The following is a 14,427-nucleotide window of genomic DNA, read 5'->3' as shown; positions in this document are numbered from 1 at the left end:
ACAGGATAAAGAGAGGAGCTCGGCTCCCTCGGGCCCTGGGCGGGAGGGGTTCGGGCCACGCTGTCAAACCACCCGCATTACAGCATTTCCATTTCCCTACGCTGGGGCACGTGCTGTTCCCTAAAACCCAGAAAACGAAAGTGACTTAGAAGCAGACATCTCGAGACTTGAGAATTCTAAACGCTTCTGAGAATGCTGGCTGGTGACAGTCCTGCTGTACCCTCAGTTCCCACAGCTCCTCTGTCAGCTGCAGCCAGTGACTCCACGCCGGCCCTTCCTGCTCCCCCTGCACCCCCCTGGCCAACCGGAGGGCTCTGGGGCCGAGATTGGCAAGGGGCGGGGCCAGAAACCTAGAGACTGGAAGATGGGGGTGGGGGGTGACCCTTCCCTGGGGCCGGCCCTGCACCCTCCTTCCTGCGCCAGGATGAGGCTGAAGGGGAGACGAGGCCAAGGCCAAGGGGTCTTTCGGCCCGAGGCCCTGCCCCTCCTCTGGGGAGCCTGGTCCGGAAGTGAGCACTGCTGGTCAGCTCTGGGGGCGGCGCGTGCCCGGGGCAGGGGGCACCGGGGCTCCTCTGTGAGACGGCCAGGGGCTCTGCCAGGCACTGCCCTCTGCCCTGTGCACACCTGCCCTGTGAGGTAGGCGGTACCCGCCCCATTTCAGTTTGGGCCAGATGACGTGACCGGCTCCAGCTGACAGGTGTCAGAGAGCCTCACGGCCAGGTGTCCCCGTGTCCGGTCTGTGCTCGCTGTCACCAGAGTGCCACAGACAGCTGCTGTAGCGCGAAGCCAGTGCCTTCCTGGGGCCAGCGCAGTGGGGACAGGCGGGGGCTCTGGTCGGCCCGGGCAGAGAGCACTGGAGCCGGCCCCCGGGCCCCGCTCGAACACGGCCCTTACTGTGTGGCCCCGGTGTATGGGGCTCCTGACCTGCCCCCAAGCCTTGTCATCTCCTACCGGGGTCTGGCTGTTGAGGACGTCCTAGCTTCCGCCTAGAAAGTTGCTCCGGGTGGCATTTATTCCACAGTTCCTGACTCATGCTGTCTTGGTGCGGTCGCGGGCGGACAGACAAGGCTGACATGGCCCCTGCCCTCTGGGAACTGACTTTTGGAGGTGGGGGCGGGGGGGGGGGGGGGGAGACGAGACTAGATAAACAAATCAAGCGATCGATTACATGAATAATTGTGATTGCGACGCCTGCCTCAAACTAGTGCAGAGCGACAGGAGAGAACGAGAGGGGAGCTGCGGAGTCCGAGCCCGGCAGGCACTGGGGGCAAGTGTGCTTATTTAACCTGAGCCTGGCAGGCAAGTGGGAATGGCGTGAGGACATGCAGGGCTGCAGAAACTGAGTGGGGAAGCCCCAGAGTGGGGTGGGGGAAGGACAAAGGGCCATCAAGAAGGGAGAAAGCGCAGAGGGGCCTGGAGAATCAGGACAGAGAGGCGAGAAGAGGGGGCGGCCGAGGTAAGAGAGACCAGATGTGGGACCCGCAGGCTATGGTCAGGACTCTAGGTGGAAGGCCAAGCCGAGGTGTGAACGTGGACAGCGAACGCGGGGAGGTCAGGAAGCAGCACCTCCTTGGTGTCCCCCTGGCCCAAGCCCAGCCGGGCCTGCGAGGGGAGGGTGGGCAGGGGCAGTGCTGGGGAGGGGGCGTGGGGGGACACACCGCGACGGGGGAGAGCCCGGCTCGCTGCAACGTGCGGCAGCGGGCTCCTGCCTGCGTCCCCCCCACTTCCCCGCACAGACCGCAGCCGGTGATCTCGGGCCACAAACAATGTGGAGAATCTCCGGCCAGGGCTGTGGAATGGACAGGATTCTATTTATAAGCAGAGAGGGGCCGAACAACGGAGCAACTGCTGCCTCGGTGGGTCTGTGGCCTGACCTCCTGGGGGACTCTGGAAAGCCTCAAAGCCGTCCCCGGAAGAGACGGCACAGGAAAGAGGGGATTAGACGGCTCAAGGGCATGAAGCCAGCTGCTTCCTCCAGGGTCCGATCGCCTTCATCAGAGAGCAGCCGGTCGGCCCCCATCTGTGTGTGGTGCGTACCAACATGGGCTGAACAGATTGAGCCTCTGCCCCGCCTCCCTCCCAGGGGCCGTGGTTTAGACGGATGACGACCACGTACAAGGCTGGAGCCGGCAGAATGGGGGCACGTAACCGCACGTTAGGCGGAACGTTTGCTGCGGTCCGTGTCCACGGTCAGCCCACGTGCGTGGGGCAGACTGGACGGGTGCGTGGTAAGGGCCGCAGCAGTGTCCCCGGCACAAGCAGGCAGGTATTTCTTCTGAAATGAAGGACTCTATTGGGGAAGAAACATTGTGAGAGCCGATGGCGGGCCTAAGAGGGCAGGGGTGTGTGGTGCTGGGCAGGGCAGGTAGCTCTGCCCGGCTTCCTCCTGGCTCTGGTCACCACCAGACTTAAGACTCGGCAAACGGCTTGCTCTCCGGGCTTCAGGTCCTCATCTGGAAGATGTGGGTTATAGTCCCCAGCCTGTAGGTTAAACGTGAAAATGCCCGTGAAGTGCTCAGGCTAGACAGTGCCTGGCACCACTGTAAGGGAATTATCACTGTTGTTCTAACGGAATACGAGAGAGGAATGTGTTAGAAACACCGCCCACCAGGAAGTAATCTATGCTTCTGTTCGGTGACACCAGCGATGAGGCAGCTCCCAGCAGGAGTTCCAAGGAATCTGGCTCCAGCAGAAAGGTTCCCTGGTCACAAAGATTTCGGGAATGGCAGACCATGTCATCTTACTGCTCCACAAAGCAAATTTGCATATGAAAGGCTCAAAAGAGCCCTTCCATCGGAAAATTTTGTTCTGTCTGGTCTTCTCCCCAACTTACTTGACCACAGAGCCCTTTTTAGTTCGGGCTGTATGCGAACTTCCCAGAGGAAACTTATCCTTTTTCTAATTAAAAAACAATTTTTTTTAACGCATATTTATTTTTGAGAGAAAGGGACAGAGTGCGAGCAAGGGAGGGGCAGAGACAGAGGGAGACACCGACTCCGAAGCGGGCTCCAGGCTCTGAGCTGTCAGCACAGAGCCCGACGCGGGACTCGAACTCACAGACCGCAGGATCATGACCTGAGCTGAAGTCAGACACTTAACCGACTGAGCAACCCAGGCTCACCTCCCACAGGACACCTTCCAGACACAAAAGTTGGGGGCTAAAACAGTCCTGGTCTAACTGCCTGTTTCCACATGCGAGCGAGCGAGGGAAGAGCAGACAAACCAGGGAGAATGAGGATGGGAGGAGGGAGACGGATCCTGACAGCCCAGCCCAGGGGTTTTCCACTGGGCAGGCAATACGTAGAAAGAACAGAATGTAAGGTTGGGCAAGAGCTCAGGGGCGCCGGCCAGGTGTTCTGTGGGACAGTGAATGGAGCCCACGGGATGACGGGACCAGAGGGAAGGGAGAGACTGAGACCCAAGCTGGGGAGGGTGTGTGGAGGGAGGTGGGAGGAGCCATGTCAGGAGGCAGGATGAGGTCAAGGAAGGCACTCCCCAATCCCATGCATCACGGGGGACGGGGGGCTTCACGGAGAAAAGTGTTCAGGAGCTGATGGCCCACTTGTGCTGCAGTATGTGTGTGTGTGAGCAGATGCCCCACGAGCAGCTGAAATTTGAACTCTGTGTCTCTCACTGACAATTTCAGAAAGATCCCTTACCATGGATTAATGGCAAACCAAAAACCAAAAAACAACAAAACAAAACATGTCGACGGGAGTGAGTTCTCTCTCAGATGATCTCCTGGAGGGGAAAATATTTCGAATTACCGAAGTTAAAAGGTTTCTCAAAATGTGGCCCACGGACCACCCGTGAAGCTTGTCAGGAACAGGTTCAAGGGCCCCAGTGAGCTCTCTGATCAGAATCTCAGAGTTGAGCTCTCCGTGTTGGAGCTTTGTTAGTGGGGGATGATCCCTCATGCAGTGGAGTCCTGTGTTTGACAAGGGGCTCGAAGACACCCCCCACTATGAACTGGAAGAGGGTGACACAAGAATCCAGAACTCTCTACCCTGGTAGGGCAAGGCCCCATGAGGGGAGAACCTACTTGGTGCCAGGCAACCCTCACGACCCCCTAAAGGACCCCTTGCAAAACCTTCATTCCAATCTCCATCCACCTCTGGTGACAGAGCTCCTGAGAGTTAGGATCAGGTCAACCTACAGAGTCGACACCCCCTCTGCAGTGCAAAGACCTGACTGAGAAACTTCTCTGCGGTTAGCAGCAACGGAGAGCAAAACTGAGGGTAAGCACCAGGAGGCTCACGCCGAAAGCACCGAGGGCACCGCTGCCTCAGGTACCAGAAGGCTTCACGGCCACATCAACACACGAGGGAATTTGCACGCACGCCCCCCCCCCCTGCCCTTTTTGGGTTCCTCTGTCCCCGAGAAACCCAATTTGTGGCCTCTGTCACCGCGTTGCCATCGGAAGCACCAATTGCGAATATATGGCACTGCTGTCTGGAAAAGCCAAGCAAAACCCAACCTCGCTGATTAAACCGTCTTCCCCTTGGCCTTCCTGCCTCTCCTGGGTCGCGCCGGCAGAAATACAAACGGATCCAGCGAGGCTGCCCATGTACCCGCTGCAGCTGGCTGCGCGACCAGAGCGGGGGACCTCCTCCTGGGCCCACGCAGCTCCCTCTTCGGGAAAGGCTCACGCCCCTGGAAGCATGGGTTTCGGCGGATGCACGCGGGTTGTGCTGGGACGACCCCGACGAAGGAACGCAGAGGGGCCGGAGCACCGGCAGCGAGGGGCGGGGGCGTTATCGGGTCGGGCACAGCTGATATGGCCTTATGGAGAGATGTCACATGCCACCTCAATGGAGGATTAACGCAGAGAATTTGAGGTCAAGGGTTTAGGCCAAACCAGCTTCTATTTATAAAAAAGAGCCTCGGGGGCGGGGTACAAGAGGGCAGGAGGCTGGCTCGGTGGGGATGCCAGTCAGCAGGACGACCCGGCGAGGCAGAAGTCAGCTCTCGTCACCTTGCCCCCTTTAAAGTGAGGCCCTCTGCTGTGAGCTTTTCCCAGGAAATTTGAGTTCCTGTCGCCTCCGACTGCCCCTGTGTGCAAATTAGGGAGAGCACAGGTGGGGGGGATCAAACCCCGGGGTCCGGCTGTGTGGAGGTCGTGGGGGCTGTCCCCTGCTCCACAGCTGAGGGGGCCTCACGGAAGAGCAGGGGGAGACCGGCTCTTCAGTTCCCCAAGGACCAAGAAGGGTACGTGTTAAACGACTCAAGTCCAAGCCCTTTGAGACAGACAGGTGCCCTGATTAATGGGAGGCCCAGACAGGCCCCTACTCTTTTCTCCCAGGCCGCGCAGGGAGCAAGGGAAAGTCACCGAGGGACACCGTGGATCCAGTTCCGGTTTGGGGTTCCTGAAACCTGACAGTGCTGCTGCATGATGGGACTCCTCTTCTGAGGAGCCTGTGCTCATCGCCCTAGGGCCTCCAGGCCCAATTCCAGGCCTCCCGAGTCCCAGTCTGCAGGGCAGGGGCTCCAGAAGCTGTGCTTCACGCGGAACCCCTAGGCGAGCCCTGCAGAGTGGGACCAGGCGGGCCGGCCGTGGCGCGGGGCACTGCACTGACGTCCACCCGCCCGTCAAGCCAACAGAACCGGCAAGACCACACTGGCTGTCACGTGACAGGTTAAATCACACGGAGACGTTTTATTAAAACATTTTAAAACAGAACTTTCCAAAATGTAAAACTCTAAACGACCCTTCCTGACCTTCGCCTGCCCTGAACCCGAGCCAACGCACGGTTGCATTCTGGCCTGAAAGAGGACAAATCCTCACGCCGGCTCCGGATGTGGGGCGGTCCTGGTTTGTCAGCAACTGCCTAGGACATCGTGGGCCTGAGAAGTAAAACGTGTCCAGACCCGAAAGCGACGGCACCGCCCACGCTCTGACAGGACCGGAGCCGGAGGCCCCGAACCATCGCGGCCAACTCTTGGCCGTGCCGCCAGGCAGCAGCGGTGTCTCTGCAAGCCCAGGCCTGCCCGGCGGTTATCTGCGCTGCCGCTAACAGACGGCGGGCCGGGCGTGGTGCCCAACGTCACCATCACCGGAGACAAAGGCTGTCTTCTCGATCAGTCCTCTGCAGAGCAGAAGAAATCGGCGGTGGGCCACACAGCACCCAGGGCTAAATCGCGAAGCTGAGTGGACGGGGCCGATCCAGGGGCGGCGGGCCCGTCATCAGCACCCGCCGGCCTAGCTTCCGCGCGCGCCTCACGGCGACCTGTACTTTGACCGAAGGTGCTACCATCTGTTCCCAAACTCAGCGGATGACTGCGTGAGCGAGTTTCTTTCCCTCCACCCAATCACAAAGCCGGGCCTGGAGGGTCCTGATACCCAACAGCAGCGAGAGCACGAGAAGGAGACACCTACGCCAGGGCCCGGGCCCGAGGGGACCGGGGGCAGCTGGGGGAAGCTCCCGCCTACCCTCTTCCTGCATCGACCTCCTGCGCTGTCAACTTCTGCTGCCATCCTCGAAGACACACACACACTGCGGACTGGCGGAAGGCCGCGAAGGTTTCTCAGAGCCACAGCAATGAGGACACCTCTCTCCAAGGCTGTGACCTGACGAAGCCCACATATATTCCGCACGGAAACAGACCAAAGAGTTTAATAGAGGGGGGCCAGGAAGGGGGACGGGACAACCAACACGAAATCGACAGCAAAACAGACAAGCGGTCAAGCGTCTCTGGAGTTTTGGTTTCTGCTGTTTCTGGGTGTGCTGCAGTGAGAATGTCCACGTTAAAGGACTGCTCCAGTGTTGCTCGGTGACGAGGAGCCCGGAATGCAGTTGGTCCCAGGAAGGAACACGGACACCCACTCAGCTTCTCCAGCCACCGAAGCCCTGGACAGACCTGCAAGGAAGCGCCGGGAGAGAGGCGTATCAGCTGCTGCTCTGAGAAGGGCTTCGGGGCTCATGCAACCGCCTGTGGTCAGACTCAGGGCTCTGAACTTCTCGTGGCAGCAATTCCACACAGAAGCACAGAGCGAGGATCAAAACATGAGACCTGGTGATGGGCCTGGAGGCCCGCGGGCAGCACGAGGCTTCTGAGACGCTAACGGGGAACTGAGGAACAGCATCTCCCGGGTCCCGCCACCCGGGCCTTGCTCCTCGGAAGGCACACTCTGCTCTCTCTTACGCGTGGCCCTCGGGGAGGCCAGGCCCGGCACCTTCTGCCACTTTCCTACTGCGATTAGCAGGTCCACGAAACCCAAAACCTGCCGCTGAACCCCCATGCCTCCAGGACAGGCTCATACAACAGGAAACAGGAAAAGCAGATAAACATGTACCAACAGAGCAAAGGTTAGGAGTCCCATACTCTCACATACCACACGCTCCCCTCTCCCTATCTAACGGCTGGGAACGAGATGGATACTCACGAGTTAGACGATCCAAAGCTGAATCCTGAAAAAGATGGAAGAAGGGTGGAGCAAAGTGAGCACATACATACCTGAGAGGTGGAGGTGGGCTCCTCCCTCCCGCAGGGAGCCCCGCCGACCCCCACCTGCAGGCCACGACGAAGGTGGGGGGCGCTCCTGGGTTCTTCCCTCCCCCACGCCAACAGTGGGCAGCGGGTCCCTGGCACGGCGCCTCCCGCTCGGCTGCCCTGGGGCCACACGGACCCCTTTCATTAGGAAACTACGTTTTTCTTCTCCCATCACTTGCCGCTTCTCGGTGAGGCCAGAGCAGTGAAGACACTTAGGTCTAGGCCTGGCCCTGCGGCTCACTCTCTGGCCCTTTGGGTAAATAGGCCCCTTGGAGTTTTTGTCTTCGTTTATAAACGAGTGCCACTGCCTCTCCAAGGTGCGGGAGTGCAGGAGTGTGGCACGGGTAAAAGCATCACACACGTGGTCTGCTATCTGAAGAGGCAAGGGTTAACAAATCAGAGACGTTTCGCGAAGTCTCTACGCCTTATTTTTTGAGTTTGCCGGCTGGGATTTTTTAAACCAAGGTCTAGTAAGACGGTTATTATTTTGGGTTCTCAAATCTTGAGAGAAAATCAAGCCCGTCTTTTCTTTCTTTGGTAAGAAATGGCACAATGTTACAAATGTAATTATGGCCTTAAAAGACCATTTTGTCTTTGAAGTACTTTCGGCCCCGCAGAATACGAAACTGAACAGCCAGGTAAAAACCACTCGTGTTGTTAGGGGTGCGGGGCAGGGGGAGGCATTTCCTAAGGAAAGGGCAGGGAAACGGCGAGGGAACGACGTCTGGCCGCCTACCTCCTCCGCCTGATCCAAAGCTAGAGAATCCCCTGCTCTGGGTCCCAAATCCAGAAGTCTGTTGGGACAGCGATCCGAAAGTCGGAGCGTTTTGACTTGCCAGCGTGCCGAAAGACGTGGTGCTGCTGCTGCTCCCAAACCTGGGTTCCAGGGAGAGACCAGACTGTGGTTAGCGTAGCCACGCCGGCACCCGCCGCCCACAAGCCTCGGCCACCCCGGTAGGTCTCGGGCTGCACAGCACACACGAATTGAGGGGACGTGCTCGGTTTCAACCAGTGGCCTCTCAGAAAGAACAGGCCAGGGCCCAGGGCACACCTCCAGCTTCGGGAAGGAAGAGGCCGGGGGCACAATCCCAAGTGCAACCGGTCCAGTGTGTTAGCTTTCATTCACCGTCTGGAAGTTGTGGGTCATCTGGAAGTTAATCAGCACTACAGTTTTTGCTCTCCTATCCCTGGTAATTCTTGGGCTTCACCCCATCACTTAGACATTTCTCATTCATCGGCAAGCCCCTTCACCCAGCTATTTGCCTTCAGCTCCTCTCTGGATCTTTCCATCACGGACTTTCCACGATGAGGTGAGGGTCTCCTGTGAGCGGACTCTTGCGGGGGTCCTGCCTGTTCCTGCTCTGTTCCTACCCCAGCTCTAGGCCTCCCACGAACAGTGGAAGCTCCTCAGATGCCCGCCAGGGGCAGACCAGGGACCTGGGACATCTCATGCCAGAGCTGGTACTTGTCAGCCCTCTTTGACAAAATGGAATCAACCAGCCAGTCAGGATTTATGTGGGTGAACCGGCCCCCCCCCGGCGGCGCGCGGCAAGGCAGAATACGATACTTTTCTACTGGTAAAGAAAATAGCAGGTTTCAAATAAGTAAATAAAACCTCAAGATTCCCAGTCAACCCCAAACCCTCCAACTCCGCAGCACTCTGTGCCGAGCGGTCACTGGAGACATCACTGTCCATCGGAACCTGCCAAGAATACTGGTTTAAGTTGGTCCCAACGCTCCTTTAAAAGCTTTTCTTAACTTTAATTCTTGGGGTTTCCTGGGGGAAACTTAAAAGAACTTGTACTCTCTATTTGAAATTTAGGAGGCAATACATCAACTCGCTCATGTTCTTGAAAGTGGCCAGTGTTTCTGCACTAGGATCTTTCGGGGGGGGGGGGGAAGGGTATGAATAAGAACATACTTCGCTTTACTTTCAAGATAAAGACGCTATCCCTTCACCAAGATTTATCCCAAGTACCCTGACAATTCCCCCAAACAAAGCCCCCAAGCCCTCCCCAAGTCTATAGCCTTATGTGTCCTGAGTTCCGCGGCCAGGGCCAGGGCCAGGTCTACCAGACGGTGATTTCAGACAGAACACGTCTCCTGAACGAGTCACTTCGCCGTCATCGCTACATACATTTATTGGGACTTTGTGGTGCGGTGAAAGCTATTTATTTTTTTCTTGGGGTTTTGGCGACCAGGTTGAATTTCTGGGGCCCTTCAACGCAAATCCCTAACACGGCATTTTCAAGGGAGGATGTGCACAAGGCATAAGAGCAGCTCTGAAAGCCAAGCCGTCACCGAGACACGGAAATGTGCAGTCAGTGCCCCGTATGGAAGCTGGCCCACGGGACCGTGAACCGAGTACCCACTGTGCGGGTCTGGAGAGGAGCCAGGGACACCGGAGTGGTTTGCCTAAGGACAACGGGTAGACGACAACGATCCCAAGAGGAAGGAACGTGGCAGAAACTATTCATTTTGGATTTCCTGACAGAAGTCGCCACACAGGGGCAATCCTGGCTAGAACGTGGCCAGGACAGGACCGTTTTCCTTCCTTTAATCATCCTTCGGTCCCACCAGGAGAACAGGGGTCTGCCGACCAGCACTCCACGTTTCCAGGGGACGGCGACACAGCTCCCATCCACCTGCGTACTGGACAGACTGGCCGGGAAGAAATGGGCCTCCCCAGAAAGGAACAGGAGCTCTGGTCTGACTCATTTGCCGATTTCAAGGGAGGGGGCTTCAGCTCGGTCAGGAGAACGGACTTTCCCAAACAGGAGTCCCGGGGCCCCAGTGCTTTCGGAGCCCCGAGGTCCCTCCCCGGGGGGGCTTACCCGAATCCTCCTGCGCTGGCGGCTGCAGTACCCTCTCCGAACACTTTGCCTCCCGTCGAGCCCAGAGGGCTTGTAAAGGCTGGGGCTGAACCGAATGCTGGCACCCCTCCAAACCCAGGGGATCCCCCAAAAGTAGGAGGGCTGCCAAACACTGGAGCAGCACCGAAGCCACCTGAGCAAAACAGAGGCAAACAAACAGAAACAGGGAAAAAGAAAGGAGACAGAAGAGAAGACAATGAGCGGCGAGAAATCAAATCGAAGGAGGAAGGAAAAAGGGGGAAATGCGTTAGAAGTTCAAATACCAAAAACTGTAACTGAGGGCAACAGCCTTCCTAAATACCGAGCCAGCCCCTCCATCGCTCGCAGAGGGGGCGGGTCGGCCAGGGGAACTCCTGGAACTCTCAGAGCCCAGCAGACCTCATGTTCACCTGGGAGACCCTCGGCCCTTCCCACGGGCAGGCCGGACCCGTCAGTGCCAAGTCTCGTGGAGTCAGATCGTCACCAGGAACCAACCTGGTGCGTTTCTGACCCCTTCCCAGCCTCACGGCGCTGTTCTGAGACTCCTCACTGAAGAGGCATTCTTGAAAACTCCAATCCCTGCCCGGCCTTCAAAGATGACAGAGGCGATTACTGTCACGACACAGGCTAGGCTGCCAGCATCATGAAAACCCATCTTATGAAGCCATAGGCTCAGTCTGCTCTCGGGAAGAATCTACAAACTGGGTTACAGGAGACATGGAGAGGCGCACGGCACTGGGGCTCAGCCAGGGGCTTTTTATTTATTTAAAGCCTTATGGCTCTCACGTCTCTCCCCACAGAAAAATTCCTTAAAAACCGCTTTCTCTCTGTAGTCGGGAGCTACCCCTCAATAAAAAAGCACACCGAACTTCCCCTGGTTGGGGGAGGGCCGCTGGATAAATGTGGCAAGACCATCAACGGGCCCTGAGAAGAGCCCCCAGGGCCTGGCTCCCCCTGCCACTCACGTGGACACGGTCCCGGGGGCGGCACGCACGCAGGCCGTCATCGCACAGAAATCAGGCTGCGAGGCGGCCTCCTCGGACCGGTGGGGACGCCCACCGGGCGGGAAGCTGGTACACCCTTCCCCTGAGGGGGTTCCCCAACCCCAAGATACCGCTTACCTCATGTTAGGCTATGAGCAGAGACCCCCCGGGAGTGTCTGTTGAACAGAATGGAATAAACTGGTACAAGCAATGTGTTCTAGCGAGGAGTCTCTTAAAACGAGCACTGGCCTAAGGAGCGACATGCTAAGGGGAAGGAGAACAGCGTCGGCGCAGGTAAAGGGGCCCCGGGGACACTGCTGGCACGCATTTTGGGATGCGAGTCCTGCCGTCAGAGGGACGGCTCGGGCCTTCTTATATAAGCATAACCACACCACAAGCTTCTGCTACCTGAATCGGGAAAGATCAAATTCTGGGCAGGAAGAGCTATTAGCAGAATTCTTTTGTTGTTTGTTATCTGGTGACGCAATCCTGCGTTTATTTACCATTGCCAGTGAGGATACTTTTTGCTCAGGCTCCCGTTTGGGTTAACATTCTAGATTTTAAAACCTCGAGTGAAATTCCAAGCCACGATAATGGAGACTGTTGGGTTACAAACACGAGAGACTGGAAAAAAAAAAAAAGTGCTAAAAAACCCCTGCCGTTGAATTATTTAAGACCGATCACAGATCTCGTTACACTTTCTTCCTAGACACACGGGGCTGTATCTAGTGCCCTGTACGCAGTATTATTCAGACTTCTGGGTGGGAGGCGAGTGAAAAATGAGAAGTCACAATGATACAGAAAGTAAACCGGATGGGGGTTGGGGGGGAAGGAGGAGATTAAACACACACACCCACACACACCACATCCACCCCCCATCACATATACCACACACACACACACACACACACACACACACAGCCCTGAAACAACAAACCTGGGTCACAGTAAAGGAAACAAATTTGCTAATAATCAGTGATAATCCAATACCTGACTTACTGAGGGCCCTCCACGTGCCAGCTACGGTCCCAGGTGCTGCCCAATACTTTGCCTCAATCCTCTCAATAAACCTGGGGTCCCTACCTCGCAGGTGAAGGAAACAGGCTCAGAGAACACTGAGGCACAAATGACAAACAGCTATTTGCCTATGTTCAGCCAGCCTGGCGGTGGTAGCACTGGGACCTGAGCAAGGGTTGGTTGAGTGACTCAAGAGAGCGCCCGCCATTGAACCGCCTGTGTCCCTCTGCCTCCCTCCGTGGTGACCGCGGCAACAGGGGGTGGGGGGAGCACGGTGGTCTGGGCACAGCATCCTGCCCACCTTGGTCCCTGCTACAAATCCTCTCCAGCACTATTATTTCCTAAGGGAACTGTACTGAGGGAGGATGGACGCTTCTGGAATCTTTCAAAGACCCACTGAAACGGTCCATATCTAAAGTCTGTCTTAAAGCAAAACACCAATCATGACGTCTTAGGCATCTGCTTTTGCCTGGGCAGGAAGGCTGACTCCTTTACTTAAAGCAGCCTTCCTCGTGCTCGGGACCCCAGGGCACCTCCTTCTACAGCAGGAGCCCCCTGAAAACTGCCCTGAGTCCTGCAGTGACAGCCAAAGTGCGAGAGGCACAAGGGACACGGTCTTCCTCCACCCTCACTGTCACCTCTGTGCCTACCAGTTCATTCACGCCCCCTGTACTTAAAAGGCAGCTTTCTCTGCTGGGAATCCTCAGTCGGAGGGTTTCATGGGGCAAACAATCGAACAGGAAAAATATTCTGAAAGGCAGGAGAATATACTTTCTCTACGACTTAAAAAAATAAAAGCCTGAGATTCTCAAAGTCAATCCTGGCCCCAGGATAACGAACAACATAGAAGAAAAACATGTGACTTGAAGAAAACATTATCTGGTTCCTTAAAAAAAGTAAATTAAGCGGGGCGCTTGGGTGGCTCAGTCGGATGAGCGTCCGACTTCGGCTCAGGTCACGATCGCGTGTTGACGAGTTCAAGCCCCGCGTTGGGCTCTGTGCTGTTGGCTCGGAGCCTGGAGCCTGTGTCTCCCTCTCTCTGCCCCTCTCCCGCTCATGTTCTGTCTCTCTCTGTCTCAAAAATAAATAAACATTTAAAAAAAACAAATTAAGCATCACTGACTAATGAACTAAAATTTCTTTTTTCTTTTGTTTTTTAAGCAAGCTCCACACCCAGTGTGGAGCCTAGTGCGGGGCTTGAACTCACGATCCTGACATCAAGACCGGAGCTGAGATCGAGTCAGCTACTTCACCAACCAAGCCACCCAGGCGCTCCAGTGAACTATCGTTTCTTAGTCAAATGTTTACTTTGTTAACTAGGACCCAGAGCTTTGTAGCCGTCTCACTTTTTTATCGTTCACTGTGAGGAAGGGTGGGGGCAAAACGGAGCTGCAATCGTGTCCGGGGCATTTTAAATTCTAGGAAGAGCATCAAAAATCTGGCAACCGAAGACTAACCCATCCAAGTCACAGATCCGAGTAAAGGAGCACAGTGTACGAAAACCATAGCAATTTAGGTTCTAAAAGGTGGGACTCCAGGCACTAATGTGGGACAGTCCTAAGTTAGAGCCACCCATGCATCCGGTCCCCGGCAGGGCCCTTCCTCAGAATGCACATAATTTCAAAGGCTCCCGTACACATGAGGGAGAAGCATCCTGGCTGTTCCCCCTGGGGTCTGCTTTAAAGAGCTCCTTTCTCCACAAACATCTTCCCCCACTCTGCCTCTGATCTTTCGGGGGGCGGGGGGGGGGGGGCGGATCTTTTCACATGGTTTTCCATGTAATAGAGGCAGGAATGCAGACCCTCTGTAGATTTGAGATAGATAGAGGACAGAGAGGCAGCGGACAGAAATGAAGTACGTGTTTTCTTTTTTTATCTAAACATATGCTGCCCTTTAAACTTTTAAATTGTAAACGTAGTATATGATGATAGAAAGTCGCCCAGTCCCCCATGGAGATTTTAGAAGCCATGCTGGGGTAAGTAGCAGTGCTGGTGATGCTCTTAATCCTTGATTCCACCGGGGTGTTTCACCTGTGAGGAGTAACTGCTCCGTATACTTGCGGTAAATGGATATTGTACACGTCA

At 56.1% G+C, this 14,427-nt stretch overlaps 1 protein-coding gene across 1 annotated transcript in view; it reads right to left on the bottom strand.

Annotated features, from left to right (window-relative positions):
- Positions 1-6,587: 6,587 nt before the first annotated feature.
- The window catches only part of NUP214 (nucleoporin 214), a 96,581-nt gene continuing 88,741 nt past the window's right edge, over positions 6,588-14,427 (bottom strand). Inside the window, exons 34-37 of the mRNA XM_040482665.1 lie at positions 10,326-10,497; positions 8,228-8,367; positions 7,385-7,409; positions 6,588-6,858 (exon numbers count right to left, since the gene is read on the bottom strand). Coding sequence (XP_040338599.1) covers positions 6,825-6,858; positions 7,385-7,409; positions 8,228-8,367; positions 10,326-10,497 — 371 coding nt within the window. The 3' untranslated portion in view covers positions 6,588-6,824. The remainder of the gene's footprint in view (positions 6,859-7,384; positions 7,410-8,227; positions 8,368-10,325; positions 10,498-14,427) is intronic.

This window comes from Herpailurus yagouaroundi, unplaced genomic scaffold, assembly GCF_014898765.1.
Source record: "Herpailurus yagouaroundi ecotype Mexico unplaced genomic scaffold, PumYag 160, whole genome shotgun sequence".
Taxonomy (NCBI): domain Eukaryota; kingdom Metazoa; phylum Chordata; class Mammalia; order Carnivora; family Felidae; genus Herpailurus; species Herpailurus yagouaroundi.
This window is presented reverse-complemented; position numbering and strand designations above follow the sequence as displayed.